We start from the raw sequence: 26,716 nt of genomic DNA, 5'->3' as shown, positions 1-26,716 counted from the left end.
GCCATAGGATATAATGACCCTGTATTACGTCTGATGGGATAGCTGCTACGTTTCTGGATGAGCAATCCATCTGCCAGGCTCTAAATTAGGCCTGAAGATATCACCTGATTAGTGGTCGCTAGAGGAAAGGGTGGTCAAAAGGCAGGGGGTCCCAGGTCTTGTATGAGGGGGTGCTGGGGCTCTACGTTTGCTATGCCACTGACGGCATCCTCAGCACAGGTTCTATGTGCTAAATGGTCTTCTTCTGCAAGATAGAATTTACCAGCCTGACTTTAGTACAGAATGTGGCAATCATAACTCTGTCAAACAATGTTACTCCTGCTTATGAATTATAGACAGATAAATAAGACTTACAGTCACACCAGCATCTGGTGTACATAAAGCTGCATCTGTATCAAAGGGCGTGAAATCCCTCAACACAAACAGTGTTGCACATAATCACTCTTTCAGTCTTATGAAAACCTACTAAACAGCCTTCAAGTGAAACTTTCTGCTGTATTATGGACTTCATTTTGGCCAGTTGTTATTGTTGAACATTTAACATTTTTCCATGAACTTTATATTTTTTTACTTTTGCCCAGTACTAGATTATAAGGGGCCTGGCAAACTGTATGGATCAAGCACACCTAAAATAACCTAGACCGATTCCTGTTTTTTATTGTATTTATAGGTCACTTACAATTTCAGATCTATACTATTTCAATTTTTTTTTTTTATCAGTGCAATCCCAAACGTGAGTGCTATCTTTAAACTAAATTAGAACGTCGCCCCCTCCCCCCCCCCCCCGAGATTATTGCCCAGTGTGGGCATCTGTAAGATCAGTATAACATAAATGCACATTTCGCAGTTAAATCATTCTATTTTGAAGTAAACACCCTGTACAGATGTTTAGCTTGTGAGGTTTAGCTCCACCTTTAACAAGTGACCTATACATACAATGGAAAACAGAAATTGGTCAAGGTTATTTTAGGTATGTTTGATCCATACAGTTTGCCAGGCCCCTTAAAAATTGGGTGTTTGTCCCACACATCAAGTGAATATCTCAAAGCACCAGCGGTCAAACTGATTCCCATCTGCCTAAAGATGGTGCAAGCAAATCTTCCTTCCACTGTTAAGGGCCAGACAACAACAGATCACATGTAACCTCGAAGTCTAGGAGCCCTAGATTGAATCTTGGGGTTTTCCAAGCTGCTGTGAACTCCAAAGATGGAGTTAACATAAGCAAATGACTTGAAAATGTGTGTCATAAGAGAGACATCAAAGGGTTTATCTCTTACTCCTCCTATCTCACTCTTCTTTCTGCCTCTCTCGTCCTTTGACGCCTTTCTTACTCGCTCAACTCTCTCATCCGTTTGTCTTTCTCTTTCTTGCCTCTCTCAATTTCTGCCTTTCCCAAAACCTCCCTCCTTTTTTTCTCTAACCTCTCTCACCACTAATCTTCCTCCATCTGTAAAATCAGCAACCTGCAATATAGTGTGCCCTCTAGCACACTAAGCCTATTAGAGCCGGTCTTGTTACATATACTTAACCAAAGCAACAGGCTTCAGCTTTTTCCAGAATACATCAAGTGAGGGTGAGATCCTAATTATGAGAGGGTGGGGGTGAATCCGATATGCTTGTGTTGAGGAATCTGTCACCTCGGGTGAAGAAGTGGACGATGACCAGAACTTTTGGACTTTATTTTTGCTTCTTGGAGTGAGGTTTGGACTATAAGTTTGCAACCTAGAGCTAAAGTGTTAGAGTCCGAATGTTTAAGGCATTTCAAAGTAAGATGGGCTCCCTTAAAATGGATGCTGTCAACCTCTGTAAGCCAATGCAAGGCTCTCCATGTCCTGGGCATGTTTTATCTTTTGCTAAAGCCTATGACAGTTAGAACTACTGCATTTTGAGATTTTCGGAGTCAACCCAGTTGTGCTTGAGAGAAGCTGAATATAATACATTATAGAACTCTAGCGGTATTAAAGGAACCTCCTGCTGTACCTTGAGTCTTAAAGAACTGCACAGAGAAAATCAGATTCAGATTTTTTTAAGATGTCTCTAACTTCTGCTCTGATAAGCGGTTGAATCAGTATCCAAAGTAAAGTCAAGATTTCTTTTAACTTTTCCTGCTGGTTGAAGGGGAATATTAAAAGTTGCCAGAGAGGAGATCCCGGCCTGTGATGGTGAGCATCGTAGATGTCGAAATCTGGTTTGTAGCTTTACTTAGTAGCAGAGCCCCATCCATCATCAACCAAGTCCTGTTTACAACTGAATCCTACTCTGAAACCTCCAAACACGTTTCCCTTTCTTAAACAACTAGCAATAATGAAATGGTAGACAGTAATAAATGAAGAATATGAAATACGCACACAATGTACAATGGTAAAAAAAAAACTTTCACGTAGCAGTGTGTGTATATATATATAATATATACACATTATTCTTACCAACACATACCAACAAAAGTAAGGTTAGAAATATGGAAAGTAAACAAAACAAGGCACAGGAAAGTACTGGAAGCTAATTAAGTACTTAATCACTGACTTTTGCAGGTGTATATATCAACCTCTTGCAAGCCACTGTATTGTCAGAATTTGAATTCTCTGGTGTACTGTTTAAGTCCAGCATTTATTTTGATTGTACAACAACTTTCTCATGAAGGGAGCCTTGACAGAGGGAGAGGTTGACCAGTGTGGTCCAATAGGAAAGGGAATGGGTATAGAAGTCAATGGCAATGGCACTGGGCATGGGGTCCAGAGAGTGATTGGAGGGCTTTGTTTCGAGGATGCACTTGAGAAGGGCATCTTTAGATATGGGGTCAAAGTTCTGCCAAATGGCTGAGGATTTGCGCTCCTCTGGAGGGGTAGGATGAGCGACCTGATCCACAAGTGATTTCACTTTTTAATCGAAGAATATAGCGAAATCCGCTGCTTTCTTTGTAGAATCCTCCAACTTGGAGGTTGGGGGAGAGCAGTTGGGAATCTTGATGAGATCGAATAGTTTTTTGGGTCTATTTTTGGCAGAGTCAAGGAGGGTTTTGAAGTGCAACGCTTTCCCAAGGAAGATGTGCTTGTGGTACTTGGATCTTGCTGAACGAAGCATGGCCAAATTATCGGTGGAGGGCACTTGCCTCCATTGTTTCTCCAGGAATCTTAGCTGCTTCCTTTCTTCATAGAGGGATTTGTTGAACTAAGGTGCTGAGGGAGTGGGCCTTATCTTTTTGCTTTTGAGTGGAGCGATGTTATTGATTTCGGCAGCAATGACTGTGAGGCATTGGAGGTCTAGGAGGTCATCCTCCAAACCAGCTTTGCGGGCCCTCCACTGGCTTCCCATTGAGAGGAGAGTGGAGTTCCAGGCCCTCACCACTTGCCATCGCATTTTGAGCGGTAAAGCGCCTGCTCCGCTCAAGAGTCTGGTAACCCACTATGAGCCCACACGCAGTCTACGGTCCTCGCAGACTGGGCTGCTAAAGGTTCCCAGAGTATCGAAGGCGCATATGGGAGGCAGATCTTTTAGATACCTCGCTCCCAGGTGCTGGAATGCCCTTCCTTTGGAACTGCGACTAGAACGATCTGAAGTTCTGTTCAGGAAAAAACGTAAAACATACCTTTTCAGCAGGTAGCCTTCTGTGGGAGGGGGGGCAGCCATTTCACTTATCACAGCGCGGGGACACGCCAGTGGCGTAACCAGGCCCTTTACAAATGCCCAAATAAATAAATAAATAAAATTGGGAGGTGAGGTGAGTTCGTCAACATCTAGGTTCGGGTCTAGCCTTGGAAGTGATAACAAAGCTGATTCACAGAGGGGACCGACTTCAATATTTTTAGCATGTTGAGTGTGATAGGTGAAGAGATAACTTTTACGGTGGAGGTTTGTATTTGCACTTTCTTTTGTCTGCACAGAAATCTCATAACATTCTTCCGACATCGCCGTAGCCATCCCATAAAGCTACAAGATCACCCACATGGACCGCACCAACGGCGTTGGAGGAGGAATCTCCATCGTCCACAGGAACACCCTCAGAGTCTCAACCAACACCGACGACACCCTCCGCACTGCCGAACACCTGCACTTCCAGATCCACACTGACCCCAACACCGCATTCAGAGGAACCCTTGTCTACAGAACCCCTGGACCCCGACCACAGTTCAGCGACTCCATCGCCGACTTCATCAGCACACACGCCCTCGCCTCCACGGACTACATCCTCCTCGGGGACCTGAACTTGCACCTCAAAAACAACAACACCACCAACTCCACCACCCTGATCGACAACCTCGCCAACCTTGGACTCAGACAGCTTGTGACAACACCCACCCACGCCGCCGGCCACATGCTCGACCCCATCTTCACAGCAAGCCCCCACGTCACCTTCAACCACACCACCGAACCCCACTGGACCGACCACCACTGCATCCACTTCACCTTCAGGAAGCCCACCACGCACCACGCACCACCGCACCCAACAGATGCCTCAATGCTGCTGGAGCAAAGTCACCGAAGACCAACTAACCACCACCCTCGCCCAGAGCTCACCCGTCGACTCCACCGACCCGGACACCGCCACCCGCAGCCTCAGACAATGGATTGACAACTGCGCCAACACCCTTGCCTCGCTCAAGACACCCTCCAACAGCCACACCAGCAAGAAAGCCACCTGGTTCACCGAAGGCCTCCAAACGAACATGCCGAAAACTGGAGAAGAACTGGCTCCACAAACGAACACCGGACAGCTACGCCGCCCTCAAGAAAGCCACCTGCACACACCATCAACTCATCAGAGCCGCCAAAAGGACCTCATTCAAAGACCACCTAGATAACAACGCACACAACAGCAAAGAGCTCTTCAACATCGTCAAGGAACTCACCAACCCCAGCTCCAACACCAACGACATCACGCCTTCGCAAGACCTGTGCGACTCGCTGGCCACCTTCTTCCACAGCAAGATCGCAGACATCCACAACAGCTTCAACTCCACAACCACCCCGATAACCACCACCCCCACGACCACCACCTGCACCAACCGCCTGCTCTCCTGGACCAGCATCAACGACAAGGACACCAGCGAGATCATGAACACCATTCTTCTTCAACAAAGCCTGCACAGCCATCGCACCCCATCTCCTCCCTCAGCCCAACGCTGTTTAACATCTACATGGCACCCCTCGCCAACGTCCCCCGACAGCACAACCTCAACATCATCTCCTACGCCGACAACACCCAGCTGATCTTCTCATTCACCAAAGACCCTCACACCACCAAAACCAACCTCCATGAAGGAATGAAGGCCGTTGCCGAATGGATGAGAAACAGCCGACTGAAGCTGAACTCGGACAAGACGGAGGTCCTCATCCTCGGCTCCACCCCTTCAGCCTGGGACGACTCCTGGTGGCCGACAATACTCTGAACAGCCCCGACACCCACCGACCACGCACGCAACCTAGGGGTCATCCTCGACTCCACCCTCACCATGACCAAGCAGGTCAACGCCGTATTCTCATCTTGCTTCAACACCCTCCGAATGCTCCGCAGGAACTTCAAGTGGATCCCCACCGAAATTAAAAGAACAGTCACCCAGGCCCTCGTCACCAGCAGGCTGGACTACGGAGAGCCCTCTAATGCAGGAATGTCGGCCAAACTCCTAATACGACTACAACGCAACCAGAATGCCTCAGCACGACTGATCCTCGACATCCCCCGCCGCAGCCACATCACACCCCACCTTAAGGCTGGACTACGGCAAAGCCCTCTACGCAGGAATGTCGGTAAAACTCCTGATACGACTACAACGCAACCAGAATGCCTCAGCACGACTGATCCTCGACATCCCCCGCCGCAGCCACATCACACCCCCACCTGAGAGACCTGCACCTCCCCGTCAACAAAAGGATAACCTTCAAGCTTCTCATCCATGCACACAAAGCTCTCCACAACACCGGCCCAGCATACCTCAACAGACGACTCAGCCTCTCCGCCGGCCTCGCCCTCGCCACAGTCCCCCGTATCCGAAGAACAACCGCCGGTGGCAGATTCTTCTCCCACCTCGCTGCCAAGACCTGGAAAACCCTCCCCACCAACCTGCGGCAGACCCAAGACCTACTGGCCTTCAGAAGACTCCTCAAGACCTGGATCTTCGATCAGTAGCAGAACCCCCCCACACCCCCAGCCCCCCAGCGCCTTGAGACCCTCACGGGTAAGTAGCGCGCTTAACAAGTGTTTTGATTGATTGATTGATTGATTGATAACAGCTGCAATGGCACAATTAAAACAGACTAAAGGAATTAGCTATGATCAGTGTGTAGTAAGTCTCCTGGAAGGTATGAAAACAGAAATTAACTGTTAGAAGTAGCTCACAGCAAATTCGGGCAAGAATAGCACAGTCTAGTGCTAAAGCGAATGGCAGGGGAGATGTGCATAAAATGCATTCTCTCTAACTAGTAACAAGTACTAAATAGAAAAGCACAAAACATGTTGCAAACACTGAATGTTGGATCATCGCTAACCTGATTTTACGATAATCTGTTGCCTTCTCTCTCGATTCCCACAGAAAACACTCATGTTGTGAATGTTGCTAAAACGTATTACAAAAAGATACATCTAAAATATGAAAATTCATTGTGTGAGGAAGAAAGAAATATATTTAGCTGCAAACAGCACATTTCATGAAGACGTCAATTTCTGCAGTTCAGTTCTAACTTTAAATACGCATTTATCAAAGGGAATTTATTTTCATTAAAGGGAAAGAATAAAGGATAATGTTGAGGCCTAGCAGTGAAAGAACAACAGAAATGAGAGCTTTCTGCAGAAATAAGCAGCATTTTTCTCTACTCACGTTTAATAAAAGCACATTTTCTCTAACCTGTATATTTACACTCATTTTCTACGTTAATGTTAAGACACATTTCTACATTGTCATGAGGTTAATTTACGTCAAATAATTTCAACTTCCTCACTTTCACAGATGTTTCACGAAACAGCAGTCTACTACATAATTAAAAATATTTCTAGAGTGTCTCCATCCACCATCTCAGTGTCGTGGTTATTGTCAAGACATTCACCTTTTATTTGTCAAAATATTTAATTGCACTCCTTTAAATCATTAAAATATCTCCCACTGCAGTAATTAGCAAGGTGCTCTTTCTTTCCACGGATCCTACATACTTGTTCAACTGCAGGGCACTCTTTATGTGATACAATGTATTCCCTCATTCTACATCTCTCTCATACTCATGTTTTGGCTCCTTTTATTCTTGACAAGTTTTGTTGTACTTCACCTTTTGACATTCTTCAGGCTTTCTTTTACACATGTATATGACCAGAAAGGGTAGTGAGAAACTATGTAAGGTGCAACGCTCAGCCTACCATACTATTACAAGTAACTACACAAAGGAGGGTTATCCTATGTTATTGTGATCGCTTCGGACAAAGAGATCGGTTGTGGGATCCTAGTATATCTCAAGAAAGTGAAGGATCAGCAGCTAGGAAAATTAGTGCGATCCTGGCATCGCTTGGATATTTTTGTAGGATCCTCATCCACAGGTACCACCTGGGGCATGCTTCATCATCGGATCCTCACCCACTACAGCTGGTGTGAATGGGTGGGCTCAAAGCAGTTTGTAAGCAGAGCTCTTATGCTAAGAATGAGGGATTTTCAGTGAATTAAAATTGCCTTCTGGATCCTAGATCCTTTCAATATAAAAGTCCTTTGGTAGACATAAAAACAGTCGGATGTTTCGTGGGTATGATGACCCAAAACATCAATGATGTCGATCCGAAGAGATCACAATAACATAGGTTAACCCTCTTTTGTGTATTTTTCTTTACACACACCATAGTATATTCTACCCTCTCAAGAGGGAGTGTTGAATGCGTTGCCATCCCGGAGATAGCTCCATTCATCTTCACAGAGCTCAATGTTGTAAAGCCATGGTTGGGTTAAAGCAAACATAGATATCCTTCGTGGCCGGCACTGAATTACCCAATCAGTGTGCAGAAAGAGGTGAGGGGGCTAGGACAGGCCCCCATTGCATAATTAAAGCAAATCACTGGCGTGTCCTTGGCAACCTCATCTCTTCACGGCTCCAGGCTCTTCCTGGGCATATGGATCATTGTAGCATCAAATGATCGATTGTGCTGGTAGTAAACATCCAGCACCGCAGTGAGTGCCATGAGCAATGTGGAAGGCAAAGAGGAATTCTATTTTTGTGGCTTTTAAGTGCAATCTTGCAGGGACAAATACAGAAAAGCTTTAGTTTAACCATTGTTGCATGGAACTTGGAAGGTGAGTGAAACTCTGTCTTGACAGCATGACTTAATCACATTTTGTGGCCTAAGCTTGCAATGCCTTCCAGTTCCTCCAGCTGAAGTGCACTTTTCAAAGCACTGTTGGCCATGTAGAGGATAGGAGGAAGTAATCTTTCACTAGAGCACCACCTTTCTAGTCAAGCCTTGTCGCTCAGTACCACTCTGGGGGAGAGGCGCGTTGGAAAGTGGAGTGCCTGTCAACCACTGGGGAACCCTGTTTTTTAGGTCGAGCTGGCGTTGGAGCGCGAAGCGCTCCCGCCAGCGAGACTATAGTCACCTTCCTCCCTGTCAAGGGAGTAACAGCTGTGAACGAGCCCGATACAGACCTGGGCACGAGCCGACCCAGGTCTGTGAACGCGCTTCAAGGTTGAGCAGCTTGTGCACGTTCTCAGGCGCTGCAAGCCCGCCAGACCAATTATCCCAGCATGAAACTCTACTTCCTGAGGGCCACAAGACCAATTATCCCAGCAGGAGTCTCCACTTCCTCAGGCGCCGCAACAATTATCACAGCATGAGACCCACTTATCACAGCATGTCAACAGGCGCCCCAGGCTGCTGGAGCACTCAACTATAATTAATGTGCAGTTGAGTGCTCCAGCAGCGTGGGGCGGCTCTCTGCATGCTGTGATAATTATATCTTTGGGGCCTCATGCTGTGATAATTAGGGCGGCATGCTCTATTTGCAGCATTGAACATTTTCAAAGAAGGCCAAGCAGTGACATTCATTGGAGACACTCACCCTCACGCCCTCACCCCCTCACCCCTCACACACCTCCTCACCCTCACACACCTCCTCACCCTCACACCCTCACCTTCACACCCCCTCACACACACCCTCACATACCCTTACCAGCACAGCAAAACACAACACAACACAGCACAGCAAAACACAACACAGCACAGCAAAACACAACACAGCACAGAAAAACACAGCACAACACAGCACAGCACAGCAAAACACAGCACAGCACAGCACAGCACAGCAAAACATCACAGCACAACACAGCACAGCACAGCAAAACACAGCACAACACAGCACAGCACAGGACAGCACAGCAAAACACAGCAAAGCACAGCACAGCAAAACACAACACAGCACAACACAGCACAGCACAACACAGCACAGCACAGCAAAACACAGCACAGCAAAACACAGCACAGCAAAACACAGCACAGCAAAACACAACACAGCACAACACAACACAACACAGCACAGCAAAACACAGCACAGCACAGCACATCACAGGACAGTACAGCACAGGACATTACAGCACAGCAAAACACAGCAAAACACAACACAGCACAGCAAAACACAGCACAGCACAACACAGCACAGCACAGCAAAACACAGCACAACACAACACAGCACAACACAGCACAGCACAGCACAACACAGCACAGCACAGCAAAACACAGCACAACACAACACAGCACAACACAACACAGCACAGCACAGCACAGCACAGCACAACACAGCAAAACACAGCACAGCAAAGCACAGCACAGCAAAACACAGCACAGCACAGCAAAACACAGCACAGCAAAACACAGCACAACACAGCACAGCACAGCACAGCACAACACAGCAAAACACAGCACAACACAGCACAGCACAGCAAAACACAGCACAGCACAGCATAGCAAAACACAGCACAGCAAAACACAGCACAGCAAAACACAGCACAGCAAAACACAGCACAGCACAGCAAAACACAGCACAGCAAAACACAACACAACACAGCACAGCACAGCACAACACAGCACAGCAAAACACAGCAAAACACAGCACAGCAAAACACAGCACAGCAAAACACAGCACAGCAAAACACAGCACAGCAAAGCACAGCAAAGCACAGCACAGCAAAGCACAGCACAGCAAAACACAGCACAGCAAAACACAGCACAGCACAGCAAAACACAGCACAGCAAAACACAGCACAGCAAAACACAGCACATCAAAACACAGCACAGCACAGCAAAACAGCACAGCAAAACACAGCACAGCACAACACAGCACAGCACAGCAAAACACAGCACAGCAAAACACAGCACAGCAAAACACAGCACAGCAAAACACAGCACAGCAAAACACAGCACAGCACAACCAAGCACAGCACAACCAAGCACAGCACAGCCAAGCACAGCACAACCAAGCACAGCACAACCAAGCACAGCACAACCAAGCACAGCACAACCAAGCACAGCACAACCAAGCACAGCATAACCAAGCACAGCATAACCAAGCACAGCATAACCAAGCACAGCATAACCAAGCACAGCATAACCAAGCATAGCGTAATAAAGCACAACAAAACATAGCATAACAAAAAATAGCATAACAAAACACAACAAAACATAGCATAGCATAACAAAACATAGCATAGCATAACAAAACACAACATAGCATAGCATAACAAAACTCAACATAGCATAGCATAACAAAACACATCGCATAGCATAACAAAACACACCATAGCATAGCATAACAAAACACAACATAGCATAGCATAACAAAACACAACATAGCATAGGATAGCAAAACTAAACAGAGCATAGCATAACAAAACAAAGCATAGGATAGCAAAACAAAACATAGCAAAACAAAACATGGCATAACAAAACATGGCATAACAAAACATGGCATAACAAAACATGGCATAACAAAACATGGCATAACAAAACATGGCATAACAAAACATGGCATAACAAAACATGGCATAACAAAACGTGGCATAACAAAACATGGCATAACAAAACATAGCATAGCAAAACATATAATAGCATAGCAAAACATAGCATATCAAACACAACAAAACATAGCATAGTAAAACAAAGCATAGCATAGCAAAACATAGCATAGCATAACAAAGCATAACAAAGCATAGCATAGCATAACAAAACATAGTATAGCATAACAAAACATAGCATAACAAAACATAGCATAACAAAACATAGCATAGCATAGCATAACAAAACATAGCATAGCATAGCATAACAAAACACAACATAGCATAGGATAGCAAAACTAAACAGAGCATAGCATAACAAAACAAAGCATAGGATAGCAAAACAAAACATAGCCTAACAAAACATGGCATAACAAAACATGGCATAACAAAACATGGCATAACAAAACATGGCATAACAAAACATGGCATAACAAAACATGGCATAACAAAACATGGCATAACAAAACATGGCATAACAAAACATGGCATAACAAAACATAGCATAGCAAAACATATAATAGCATAGCAAAACATAGCATATCAAACACAACAAAACAGCATAGCAAAACAAAGCATAGCATAGCAAAACATAGCATAGCATAACAAAGCATAACAAAGCATAGCATAACAAAACATAGCATAACAAAACATAGCATAACAAAACATAGCATAACAAAACAAAGCATAGCATAGCAAAACACAACACAACACAACATAGCATAGCATAACAAAGCATAGCATAACAAACACAACAAAGCATTGCATAGCATAACAAAACTAAGCATAGGATAGCAAAAAAACATAGCATAGCATAACAAAACAAAGCATAGAATAGCAAAACAATACATTGCATAGCATAACAAAACATAGCATAACATAACAAAACAAAACATATCATAGCCTAGCAAAACATAACATACCAAACACAACAAAACATAGCATAACATAACATAGAAAAACAAAGCATAACACACACAACCACACACACACAACCACACACACACAACCACGCACACATAACCACAACCACAACCACACACACACAACCACGCACACATAACCACAACCACACACACAACCACACACACATAACCACAACCACACACACAACCACACACACAACTATCTATCTATCTATCGCCCTCACTCTGTCTATCTATCGCCCTCACTCTATCTATCGGCCTCAGTCTATCTATCTAATCGCCCTCACTCTATCTGTCTATCTATCGCCCTCACTCTATCTATCTATCGGCCTCACTCTATCTAATCGCCCTCACTCTATCTATCGCCTTCACTCTATCTTATCGCCCTCACTCTATCTATCGCCCTCACTCTATCTATCGCCCTCACTCTATCTATCGCCCTCACTCTATCTATCTATCGCCCTCACTCTATCTATCTTTCTATCGATCTATCGCCCTCATTCTATCTATTTATTTAGATACTGATCGCCATCACTCTATCTATCTGTCTAGCTATCTATCGCCCTCACTCCTATCTATCTATCTATCTATCTATCTCGCTCACTCAATCTCTCTATCGCCCTCTATCTATCGCCCTCCCTCTATCTATCTATCGCCCTCACTCTATCTATCTATCCCACTCACTCTATCTATCGCATCACCACAGCATCACTCAGCACCACCACAGCATTACTAAGGGGCACAACAACATCACTATGCGCTACCACAGGATCATTGAATGCCACAGCATCACTAGTCGCCACCACAACATCTCTCAGCCCCACCACAGCATCAATCTGTGCAACCATTTACCAACAACTGGGTCAAATATGATCTCTCAATGTTTCAAGCTTTATTACAAATGTCACAAAAAGAGGTTAGTATTTCACTTCTGTTCTTGGATTTTCGTCACAATAAAATACACTGAACATATTCTTCACAAAAGTTATTTACAAAAGTTTAAGCTATTGCCATTGTAAATTACAATAACTTTTATTTAAGTATTAATTATTAAAAAAATTCAAAGCCATTGTTATTTGTAATATCAATACATCTAAGTCACGTGAATACAACACATATTGCATTACAAATGCTATAGGTGTCACAAGTTATAACTATTGGCATTGTAAATGACAAAGCTATTATTTTTGCTATTTTGAAAACCAACACATATATAAGAAATGTGTCATTTACAATACCAATAGCTCAAACTTTCCTAATGCGAGACCTTATGCATTGCAAATGCTTGTTTAAAGTGTATCATAGGCCATAAAGATAGGGAGAACAATCAAATTAACATGCATTGACAAAAGTGAGTTACTTGCAAAATATTTAAATTCTGGTGATGGACTTTCTGTGGGGAGCACGTGACCAATCAGAGGAGAGGTGACAGTTTTTTTTTTATCTTGCAGCACCTCCTCCACCCTTGTGTCCTACTCCCTTAGCAAGCACGCCAGTAAGCAGCAGCGACAGGTGAAAACAGTGTGCTTAAAATGACTAGTGTACCATGTCTAAAAACACGCTTAAAAAAAAGGTAAAATTTGCCCAATGGAGTTTAGTGGGGATGTTTTCTATTCATTATGTGCTGACTAGAATCCTAAAATGGTTTCAAGTACTGCATTACACAAAATACAAACTTAACAAATCAAAAAACGGATTGTTTGGTCTTTTGCTATGCTGATGTTATTAGTGTCAATGTTTCAATAAGTTTTCAATCTTTTTTTTATACCCCTTTATATAATTATTTGTTCCTGATCTCACTGTTGGATGCTCTGTCAATAAGTACTGTTTGTCCTGATGATGGCCATGCAATTTTAGCCTGGCCGAAATACCGCTGACGCCCATCTGTGGCTTCTACTGAAGAGGAAGCATCTTTTGCTACTTTTGTTTCTGTGTTATGTTATAACAGTCTCTATGTATAAGGGTTCCTCAGCCACTGTTTTTGTTTACACCGTCATTCCCTTTTGTAATGTGGTTTGTGTGTAACTTTGTGAGCCCCACTGTTTTGTGACTATTTATTATTATCTTTGTATAGAATTTGTTATTGTGTAGTGGTATCGTTTTTCATGTGATGTAGTAATAATTTTTCCTGTTTGATTTTTTAAAGTTTGTATTTTGTGTAATGCAGTACTTGAACCATTGTTAGGATTCTAGTCTTTACTCTGGCCCAGGTTCAGGTAATAGGGCTGCCCCTGTTTGTCAAAATTACTATTCAATATGTGCCACACATGTTGTACTGTCAATATTTTCGAGCAACTTTAACCTCTTATGAGGGGAGGGAGAAGCCATAATCTCAGAGATTTGTCGCTCGGTTACTGTTCCTCCTGTACTGTCTGCACCATCCAACACTAAAGCAACTTTACAACATAAGCCATTTGCAGAGAAACATCAAGAAATCTGGAGTGCCCATCTGCAGAGCTGTACCACAGCACATAAGTAGGTAGGGTTAGATTTTGGGTTGATGGTTACTTGTAGGAGAAGCGGAGATGTTCATCCATTAGGAAAGTAGTAATGTTGATGCGAAGATAAAATACATTTTAACTATACAGTTGTACTAGACTAGTGTGACAATGTAAAGGGGCCTATGAAAGTCGTGGTGATGTAGTAGTCAAAGCAGATGTAAGGTTTTAGATTCATGTGGATTGATGGTACCGGTCCAGTATTAACCTGGAGCAACAAGTGTCTTCTGGTCCAAGAATTATCCAGCTTGCTAACAGCTGCTGTTCAGAGTAACTGCACTCTCATTTAACTCTTTTTTCTACTACTCACTGGGATTATCTGTGGGCTGGGAGATTCAGGAGAGTCAGAAGATGTACCGGGGCATTGTTATCCTTTAGTTTTAGAATCCATATAGGATTTCAAGATGTACTTAGAACAGTTTTAAATTTTATAATGCACTAATTCCTACGGTGTTTTTACATAGGCTCATCACTGCGTTATGCTAGTTGAAAGATTGAGGTTCAAAACTATCTGCTCAGTGATTTTGCCTAGGGTGCCAAGCTAAGACTTATGTAGGTTTATGACCCATGTTTGTGAGTTTTATCTCTCCTAGAAGCACACAACCTATTGTAATCACTAGATAGTCAAATTGAGCAATATACAAAGTATTAAACTTCCACCTAGCACACCCTTATGACTGTACATAGACTCTGTGTAATGAGCACAAGCCACAGATGGTAAGGAAAGTTCCCCTCCAGTGTTTGCACAAGGTCTATACAAACACTGGAGACGATTTCTGGTACTGAAGTGTGCAGACAAACTGATAATCAAGGGTTGATACTGCACCTTGCTCTCACAGCACTATACCTACCACTACCATCCCTCTGGGGCTTTGGACCATTTCTTAAAGATATTTCTGTGGCTGTGCGGGCCTTTCCAGCTGAACTGACTGGCCTGGGTAGTCATCTGGTGAGAGACGCATCTAACTTCCTGATCCTGTGAGTACTGTGAACACATCCTCACTAGCCCTTTGCGATAGCACCTTTTGTAAGTACTCCATCTAACATGAACACCAAGTACACCAACATGCTTTAACTGATCTAATCCTACAGTCCGTGAGGGTGGGATTTTGGGACTGTAAATAGTAACTAAACTTATTGGAGTCAGCTCTTTACTTGTTAACAAACAAGGCGAGTGTGCATATATGTATCGATTCTGTGTAGCGCAGCTCTTCCAGCTATTTGGTACGTTCTTATAGTGTTGTTTTTTCACATGAGTTGTCTTTAAAGCCTTACTCTGCAGTGGTATTTAGGGCTTCTTACGGCATCATGAGAAAGAATATGGTATTGTCTTTCCTTATGATTCCCATCACATGGGATCAGCCCAACTGCCTTTTTCCTTCTAATGCAGAGTCTGTACGTAGTCTTTAAGCAGGGCACATCCAGCCACTTCGAAATTCTATAGCATAGGGATCCTAGGTCCAAAGCTCCCCTGCAGGAATTGTCATTCTGCAAATGGGTTACTTTCATCAAACTCAGGTCAGTTAGCCCTCTCCGGTTCTTTCACTCTCAGAAAGCACAGAAGGCGCTGCCTCCTGTCCCTATTTAGGGAATAGTGCAGCCAACTACACGTATGTGTAATCAAGGGAAGAAAGGAAACTTCTGCCTAATTGACCTTTGCCCAGAAGAGGCCACAATTGGATCATAGCCTTTTGATTGCCTCCACGATATCTAAATCTTTGCATACAACAATTGAGTATCGACTCACCAGTATTGTCAGGGATGAAAATTAAACTAAAACGAGAGTTAGTCTGTATTGTTTTAATGTTTATCTTGGGCCTAGATGCAGGAATTTGGAATCTCATACCTTATCCACTTTGGGGCATTTCATTAGTTTAATCAAATCTAAAGGCATGATCCTTATTGGGGAAGACATGAACATGACTTACATAAACTTGACTTGGTCATGGAAGAAGAAGATGAGAGTTGGGGTATACCCTCCGTTATCTCTAGTTCATATGTCCAGTTAGAAACAGCAGCCTCGTAACTAGCCATTTTGCTATCTGAAATGGGCTCTGGGCATGCAATGGTAGATCCATATAGGACAAAAACAGTCTGCCAACGTCTAGATCTAAAATTGACTACATATTGATTTCTGTTTCTATGTGGGACAAACTGATAAACTTCACTCTTAACGACAAGAAGGATGGAGAGCACTATCCTCTACACTTAGCGCTTTCAGGGAAGCCAATCAATATATACTGCACCCCCACAAAATCTAGCCGAGGCGCCTAACCTGAGTAATAACCGTAGGTCTATTAAATGGCCATCTATCTTGGGGAATATTTAGATTTTAATAGATATCTATAAAGTATTAGGTGCAGTCCTATCTCCTCTTTGTCATCTTTCCCCCTCCGAGATTCCTATTGTTGATGTTCATACTAAACTGTCTGACTCACTAAAAATGGTCTTGTAAAAACCCATCTGGAGGAAGTCCCTTTTCAAATGAGAACCCTGGTTCCATCTCGAATGCCTGGCATACTAGGGACTGTAGCAAGGCTATGAACGCACTCAAAGCGAAAGCCCCTGCTGAGGTTCCAAAAGCTAGAGCCCATTACAAGAAAACACTAATGCAACGCAACTGGGACAACTCTGATTGGAGTGACCTTGTAGTGGCACTCAGGCTTGGTGACAATTGACTATTTTGGAAAATCATAGCCCACAGGAGTGCTCTCTCCGAACCTCATATCGACTGTTAACTAAACCAGGCAGTCTGGGAGGAACGCTTCACTAAATTTATGCAAGGATGCCTAGCGATCCGAATGATCCCTTGTTCCCCTACCACTCCCTGGAGATTTACAATTCACCCTTGTGGAGACCAAGTTCACTATAGTTGCGGTTGGGCCTTTAACTTGTAAAGTAAAACTTTTGAATTTTTTTGCCTTCAAAACTAATACCTACGTAACTAAACAGGCTGTTTACATTAACGAAAAATACACTCCCATGACTGAAAGGTTAAGACAAAAATAACCACATACCCACTTGATATACATTTTCACTGTGAAGGAGTTGAGATAGTAATGACTATCTACAGTTTTTCTAAAGCTTCATATATTGATAACGTCTTCCAAAAAATTTTTGTTGCAATATTAATATGTTAATTGATGAGAAGCAGCTACCCTCTAATCCCTACCTTTTAACAAATATTTGTTGGTACTTTGGTTTCCTTTTTTTTTTTTTTTACTATAAATGTAAAAAAACAATTCTTTAAAAACTGTACAATAATCCAAATGGCTGAATGTAAAATATAACCTCAAATCTGTACTAGCATTTACCCTGCTGGCACATTTGGAAATCTGCATATTTTTCTTTGATAGATGAAATTGTGCAAATTGTGTATTTATTTTTTGTTTTTTAGAAGCTACAGTTCACAGTGATCCTGTGTTCAGTCGACAGGACATCTACTTTCAGACCCTAAAGGAAAGATATGAAGGAACTATTAAGAGGACCATAAACTTCCGGAAGAAAATGGAGCAGATGGGTTGGCAAGAAAATGGACCCGAACAGAAATTTATATACAGGTGATTAATTTTACGATTTACGTTCAGAATAGTTGAAATTATACAGCACCTGAAATTGTCTTAAATTCTACTCAAGGTTGTGCAGCAATCTTGCACGTCTTCCTTGTAAGTGTAAGTGGTGTTAATGCAGGCTAAGCACAATGCACCATCGCCCTCAATGTTTTTTATAAAACATTTTTGACTATTTTACTATCTACTTTAATGTGTTGTCTTCTTCCGCCCTCAAACCATGCCCTTCGGCTAAATTCAACTCCTTTCAAAGGGTTGCAAATTGGTTTGTGAGTGTGTTCTTTTTTTATAAGTGTTTTTTTTTTGGCCCCAGTTCTTTCAAGACCTACCCAAATATACCTCCATTCTGTCCTTGCAATGTAGTGTCCTGCTAACCATTTTTATCTTACTTTTTGCTGCCTCCAGTGTATATTATCTTTTATTCGACAACCACATCTGCATGTACGTCTTCATACTCAAATTGTGCTTTGATACATTAACTCTGGGTGGGTAACTGATCAGTGGTTTACAGCCACAGTGACATTTACAAACCATTGATCTATCCGATTGCAACTCACAAATTGGAGGGAGACATCCCTTTTACACTGATCCTAACTGGGATTCAGAAAGTGCCGTAAAACCGTTTCGCAAGTCTGAATAACTCTTCTGGTTCGCAAAGTTGTTCTGTACATAGGGAAACATATTTTTGAAGACACAAAGCCTGTGTTTTTGCGACATGAAACTTTTGTGACAATGTATGTATTTTGTACATGAGGACCCAACGTCTGAATAAAGTGGGTGCTAGGACTAAGAGATGCATTGATAATTTTGTGACCCTACTATGAGAATGGATTTAAATTAAATGGAATGGACCAGTGACCTATTTCCATTTGATTTTATTATTAACATCAACTTGTTTTAATTGGACTGAAATTCAGTGTTTACTATTTTGATAGTGGTTGTTCATTGTGAGGCCTACATTAGGTCCTGGAGAGTAAGGGCTAGATGTAGGTAATTTTATTTTACCGATTTGAAAATACCGAATTTTACCGATTCGGTATTTTCGAATCTGTAAATACAATGTAGGTAATCAATCGGTAAAAAATACCGAATCGTTAAGATTCGGTATTTACCGAATCGGTAATTACCGATTCGGTATTTGCCATTCATTCCTATGGGCCTGGAGGCCGATTCGGTAAAATTGGGAAAAAGTCAAGGGTGGCAGGGTGTCACTTTGACACCCTGCTGTACCCCTGATTAGTGCTTGTGTGCACATGTGGCACACATATATGTCTGCCACATGGCACAGGTGTAAATGCACATATTTGCATTTACATAGGAATTCGTTATTTACCACCAACTAATAGTTGGTGGTAAATAACGAATCCTTTAAGCCTACATCTCATTTACCGATTCGGTAAATATCGAATCGGTAAATGATGATTCGGTAAATACCGAATCGGTAAATACCGATTCGTTATTTACCGAATCGGTAAAAAAGCCTCCTACATAGGAAAAGTCTATTACCGGTCAGTAACGGCCAAATTCGGCCGTTACCGACCGGTAATAGCCTACCTACGTCTGGCTCTTAGTTGTTATTGGCAGTATTTGTGGTAAATACGGTAGCTTACCACTATTGTCTTAGAGCCACAAAAGCTATGCCTCTATGTTCGAAAAAGAAATTACTTCCGTCACTAGATTTTCCAAGGGTAGCACATTGTAGCAAACAAATTGTATGTAAGTGATGGTAATAGGTTCAAAGCTCATAGCATGACCCTATAAATAAGAGACAATTATAATTCTGCCTATACAAGACAAGCATTAGGAATGCATTAGGGCTCGGGTTTGTTTTAAGTTAGAGATAATGGCATTGTAAATGGCAATGTGTTTTAGGCACTCTGCACTACCACTCTGCACTCTGCACTACCAATCTGCACTCTCAATCTGCACTCTGCACTACCAATCTGTACTCTGCACTACCAATCTGCACTACCACTCTGCACTCTGCACTACCACTCTACACTCTGCACTACCACTCTGCACTCTGCACTACCACTCTGCACTACCACTCTGCACTCTGCACTACCACTCTGCACTACCACTCTGCACTACCACTCTGCACTACCACTCTGCCCTACCACTCTGCACTACCACTCTGCACTACCACTCTGCACTACCACTCTGCACTACCACTCTGCACTCTGCACTACCAATCTGCACTCTGCACTACCAATCTGCACTCTGCACTACCACTCGCACTCTCAATCTGCACTCTGGCTCTGCACTACCACTCTGCGCTCTGCACTACCACTCTGCGCTCTGCACTACCACTCTGCGCTCTGCACTACCACTCTGCGCTCTGCACTACCACTCTGCGCTCTGCACTACCAATCTGCACTCTGCACTACCACTCTGCACTCTGCCCTACCACTCTGCACTCTGTACTACCACTCTGCACTACCACTCTGCACTTTGCACTACCACTCTGCACTACCACTCTGCACTACCACTCTGCACTTTGCACTACCACTCTGCACTACCAATCTGCACTCTGCACTACCAATCTGCACTCTGCACTACCAATCTGCACTCAGCACTACCACTCTCACTCTGCACTCTGCACTACCACTCTCACTCTGCACTCTGCACTACCACTCTGCACTCCGCACTACCACTCTGCACTACCACTCTGCACTACCACTCTGCACTACCACTCTGCACTACCACTCTGCACTCTGCACTACCACTCTGCACTCTGCACTACCACTCTGCACTCTGCACTACCACTCTGCACTACCACTCTGCACTACCACTCTGCACTCTGCACTACCACTCTGCACTCTGCACTACCACTCTGCACTACCACTCTGCACTACCACTCTGCACTACCACTCTGCACTCTGCACTGCCACTCTGCACTCTGCACTACCACTCTGCACTCTGCACTACCACTCTGCACTACCACTCTGCACTACCACTCTGCACTCTGCACTACCACTCTGCACTACCACTCTGCACTCTGCACTACCAATCTGCACTACCACTCTGCACTCTGCACTACCACTCTGCACTACCACTCTGCACTCTGCAATACCACTCTGCACTCTGCACTGCCAATCTGCACTCTGCACTACCAATCTGCACTCTGCACTACCAAACTGCACTCTGCACTACCACTCTGCACTACCACTCTGCACTACCACTCTGCACTACCACTCTGCACTACCACTCGCACTCTCACTCTGCACTACCACTCTGCACTACCACTCTGCACTCTGCACTACCACTCTGCACTACCACTCTGCACTCTGCACTACCACTCTGCACTCTGCACTCTGCACTCTGCACTACCACTCTGCACTACCACTCTGCACTACCAATCTGCACTCTGCACTCTCAATCTGCACTACCACTACCACTTGCACTCTCAAACTGCACTCTCACTCTGCACTACCACTCTGCACTACCACTCTGCACTCTGCACTACCACACTGCACTCTGCACTACCACTCTGCACTCTGCACTACCACTCTGCACTACCACTCTGCACTACCACTCTGCACTCTGCACTACCACTCTGCACTACCACTCTGCACTACCACTCTGCACTACCACGCTGCACTCTGCACTACCACTCTGCACTACCACTCTGCACTCTGCACTACCACTCTGCACTACCACTCTGCACTACCACTCTGCACTCTGCACTACCACTCTGCACTCTGCACTACCACTCTGCACTACCACTCTGCACTACCACTCTGCACTACCACTCTGCACTCTGCACTACCACTCTGCACTCTGCACTACCACTCTGCACTACCACTCTGCACTCTGCACTACCACTCTGCACTACCACTCTGCACTCTGCACTGCCACTCTGCACTCTGCACTACCACTCTGCACTACCACTCTGCACTACCACTCTGCACTCTGCACTACCACTCTGCACTACCACTCTGCACTACCAATCTGCACTACCACTCTGCACTCTGCACTACCACTCTGCACTACCACTCTGCACTCTGCAATACCACTCTGCACTCTGCACTGCCAATCTGCACTCTGCACTACCAATCTGCACTCTGCACTACCAAACTGCACTCTGCACTCTCACTCTGCACTCTGCACTACCACTCTGCACTACCACTCTGCACTACCACTCGCACTCTCACTCTGCACTACCACTCTGCACTACCACTCTGCACTCTGCACTACCACTCTGCACTACCACTCTGCACTCTGCACTACCACTCTGCACTCTGCACTACCACTCTGCACTACCACTCTGCACTACCAATCTGCACTCTGCACTCTCAATCTGCACTACCACTACCACTTGCACTCTCAAACTGCACTCTCACTCTGCACTACCACTCTGCACTACCACTCTGCACTCTGCACTACCACACTGCACTCTGCACTACCACTCTGCACTCTGCACTACCACTCTGCACTACCACTCTGCACTACCACTCTGCACTCTGCACTACCACTCTGCACTACCACTCTGCACTCTGCACTACCACTCTGCACTACCACGCTGCACTCTGCACTACCACTCTGCACTACCACTCTGCACTCTGCACTACCACTCTGCACTACCACTCTGCACTACCACTCTGCACTCTGCACTACCACTCTGCACTCTGCACTACCACTCTGCACTACCACTCTGCACTCTGCACTACCACTCTGCACTACCAATCTGCACTACCAATCTGCACTCTGCACTCTCAATCTGCACTACCACTACCACTCGCACTCTCAAACTGCACTCTCACTCTGCACTACCACTCTGCACTCTGCACTACCACTCTGCACTCTGCACTACCACTCTGCACTACCACTCTGCACTCTGCACTACCACTCTGCACTCTGCACTCTGCACTACCACTCGCACTCTGAATCTGCACTCTGCACTCTCGCTCTGCACTACCACTCTGCGCTCTGCACTACCACTCTGCGCTCTGCACTACCACTCTGCGCTCTGCACTACCAATCTGCACTCTGCACTACCACTCTGCACTACCACTCTGCACTACCACTCTGCACTCTGCACTACCACTCTGCACTACCATTCTGCACTTTGCACTACCACTCTGCACTACCACTCTACACTACCACTCTGCACTTTGCACTACCACTCTGCACTACCAATCTGCACTCTGCACTACCAATTTGCACTCAGCACTACCACTCTCACTCTGCACTCTGCACTACCACTCTGCACTACCACTCTGCACTACCACTCTCCACTCTGCACTACCACTCTCCACTCTGCACTACCACTCTGCACTCTGCACTACCACTCTGCACTCTGCACTACCACTCTGCACTACCACTCTGCACTCTGCACTACCACTCTGCACTCTGCACTCTGCACTACCACTCTGCACTCTGCACTACCACTCTGCACTCTGCACTACCACTCTGCACTCTGCACTACCACTCTGCACTCTGCACTACCACTCTGCACTCTGCACTACCACTCTGCACTACCACTCTGCACTACCACTCTGCACTACCACTCTGCACTACCACTCTGCACTACCACTCTGCACTACCACTCTGCCCTACCACTCTGCACTCTGCAATACCACTCTGCACTCTGCACTGCCAATCTGCACTCTGCACTACCAATCTGCACTCTGCACTACCAAACTGCACTCTGCACTCTCACTCTGCACTACCACTCTGCACTACCACTCTCACTCTGCACTACCACTCTGCACTACCACTCTGCACTCTGCACTACCACTCTGCACTACCAATCTGCACTACCAATCTGCACTCTGCACTCTCAATCTGCACTACCACTACCACTCGCACTCTCAAACTGCACTCTCACTCTGCACTACCACTCTGCACTACCACTCTGCACTCTGCACTACCACTCTGCACTCTCACTCTGCACTACCACTCTGCACTCTGCACTACCACCCTGCACTCTGCACTACCACTCGCACTCTCAATCTGCACTCTGCACTCTCGCTCTGCACTACCACTCTGCGCTCTGCACTACCACTCTGCGCTCTGCACTACCAATCTGCACTCTGCACTACCACTCTGCACTACCACTCTGCACTCTGCACTACCACTCTGCACTACCACTCTGCACTACCATTCTGCACTTTGCACTACCACTCTGCACTACCACTCTGCACTACCACTCTGCACTTTGCACTACCACTCTGCACTACCAATCTGCACTCTGCACTACCAATCTGCACTCAGCACTACCACTCTCACGCTGCACTCTGCACTACCACTCTGCACTACCACTCTACACTCTGCACTACCAGTCTGCACTACCACTCTGCACTACCACTATGCACTCTGCACTACCACTCTGCACTCTGCACTACCACTCTGCACTCTGCACTACCACTCTGCACTCTGCACTACCACTCTGCACTACCACTCTGCACTCTGCACTACCACTCTGCACTACCACTCTGCACTCTGCACTACCACTCTGCACTACCACTCTGCACTACCACTCTGCACTACCACTCTGCACTACCACTCTGCACTACCACTCTGCACTACCACTCTGCACTACCACTCTGCACTACCACTCTGCACTCTGCAATACCACTCTGCACTCTGCACTGCCAATCTGCACTCTGCACTACCAATCTGCACTCTGCACTACCAAACTGCACTCTCACTCTGCACTCTGCACTACCACTCTGCACTACCACTCGCACTCTCACTCTGCACTACCACTCTGCACTACCACTCTGCACTACCACTCTGCACTCTGCACTACCACTCTGCACTACCACTCTGCACTCTGCACTACCACTCTGCACTCTGCACTCTACACTACCACTCTGCACTCTGCACTACCACTCTGCACTACCACTCTGCACTACCAATCCGCACTACCAATCTGCACTCTGCACTCTCAATCTGCACTACCACTACCACTCTCAAACTGCACTCTCACTCTGCACTACCACTCTGCACTCTGCTCTACCACACTGCACTTAGCACTACCACTCTGCACTCTGCACTACCACTCTGCACTCTGCACTACCACTCTGCACTCTGCACTACCACTCTGCACTACCACTCTGCACTCTGCACTACCACTCTGCACTCTGCACTACCACTCTGCACTCTGCACTACCACTCTGCACTACCACTCTGCACTCTGCACTACCACTCTGCACTCTGCACTACCACTCTGCACTCTGCACTACCACTATGCACTACCACTCTGCACTCTGCACTACCACTCTGCACTACCACTCTGCACTACCACTCTGCACTACCAATCTGCACTACCAATCTGCACTCTGCACTCTCAATCTGCACTACCACTACCACTCGCACTCTCAAACTGCACTCTCACTCTGCACTACCACTCTGCACTCTGCACTACCACTCTGCACTCTGCACTACCACTCTGCACTCTGCACTACCACTCTGCACTACCACTCTGCACTACCACTCTGCACTCTGCACTACCACTCTGCACTACCACTCTGCACTCTGCACTACCACTCTGCACTCTGCACTACCACTCTGCACTCGGCACTACCACTCGGCACTACCACTCTGCACTACCACTCTGCACTCTGCACTACCACTCTGCACTACCACTGTGCACTCTGCACTCTGCACTACCAATCTGCACTACCACTCTGCACTCTGCACTACCACTCTGCACTACCGCTCTGCACTACCACTCTGCACTCTGCACTACCAAACTGCACTACCACTCTGCACTACCACTCTGCATTCTGCACTACCAATCTGCACTCGCCACCAGACACGGCAGACTTGTGGAAAATTAATGAAGTGACCTAGAGGGTGAGGATGGGATACTCCGCTACCATCGAGTTCGTAGAAGAACAAGATTACATACGAAAAACAAGCAGCACAGAAAGCATCACTTTCGCGATCGCAATTGTTTAAACAAGCAGCACAGAAAGCATCACTTTTGCGATCGCAATTGTTTAAACAAGCAGCACAGAAAGAGATCACTTTCGCGATCGCAATTGTTTAAAAAAACGAGATCTGATGCATGTGATTCTCTACATTGCTGGCCGGCTGTTCATGCGCGCACACAGAGCTGAAGGGAAAAAAACACAGCAGTGCACACGCTCCCAGCACCATCTGCCTTCAATTACCGGCACCTCGGACAGCTGGTAATTGAGGATTTATGTATTCTTCTGCGCGTGTCCGAACACTTTATGCAGGAAGTGGACATTGACAAATTCCTAAGTCCTATGGCGTGCTGCCTTACTTAAACACAGCCTTGCCTGGACCAATTACCATGCACATGGCAAAATACCACACGCAAAAAACACGCGCTTTCTGGAATGTGGCAGCCCGGACCCCTTTCAGAATTCTTTTTTTTTCTAATACATAAGAGCTTGGAAACTCCGCCCCCACTTCGTGGTGACGTAGGCCCGAGCCCTAAAAAAAGGAATCCATTCGCAGTGAAGGTAACACCCACATGCATCAAAGTCAATTGCATTCGCAATCGGTGCGAATCGCAATTTTCGGCCGTTTGCGAATGCAATTGACTAATTTTGAATGCATCATGCATTTCGCAATTTTAGGAATCATAACCATGTTGCGATTTCTAAAATTGCGATTGCTTCGTAAACCAGCCGTAATACATGCTCCGATAGGGAAATGGTATGTACTGTTCATCCCTTCACCCCGTGTGAGGCATCTCAAGGTGCCTGCCACGTGGCGCGAGCATCAAAAGGGG

The 26,716-nt window shown here is 45.3% G+C and overlaps 1 protein-coding gene across 1 annotated transcript in view; it reads left to right on the top strand.

Moving 5' to 3' along the window:
- ACOX2 (acyl-CoA oxidase 2) overlaps positions 1–26,716 on the top strand; it is a 208,448-nt gene that overhangs the window by 61,809 nt on the left and 119,923 nt on the right. The window contains exon 2 of the mRNA XM_078661505.1: positions 17,832–17,994. Within this exon, the coding sequence (XP_078517631.1) occupies positions 17,832–17,994 (163 nt within the window). The remainder of the gene's footprint in view (positions 1–17,831; positions 17,995–26,716) is intronic.

This window comes from Lissotriton helveticus, chromosome 9, assembly GCF_964261635.1.
Source record: "Lissotriton helveticus chromosome 9, aLisHel1.1, whole genome shotgun sequence".
NCBI classification, from domain to species: Eukaryota; Metazoa; Chordata; class Amphibia; order Caudata; family Salamandridae; genus Lissotriton; species Lissotriton helveticus.
This window is presented reverse-complemented; position numbering and strand designations above follow the sequence as displayed.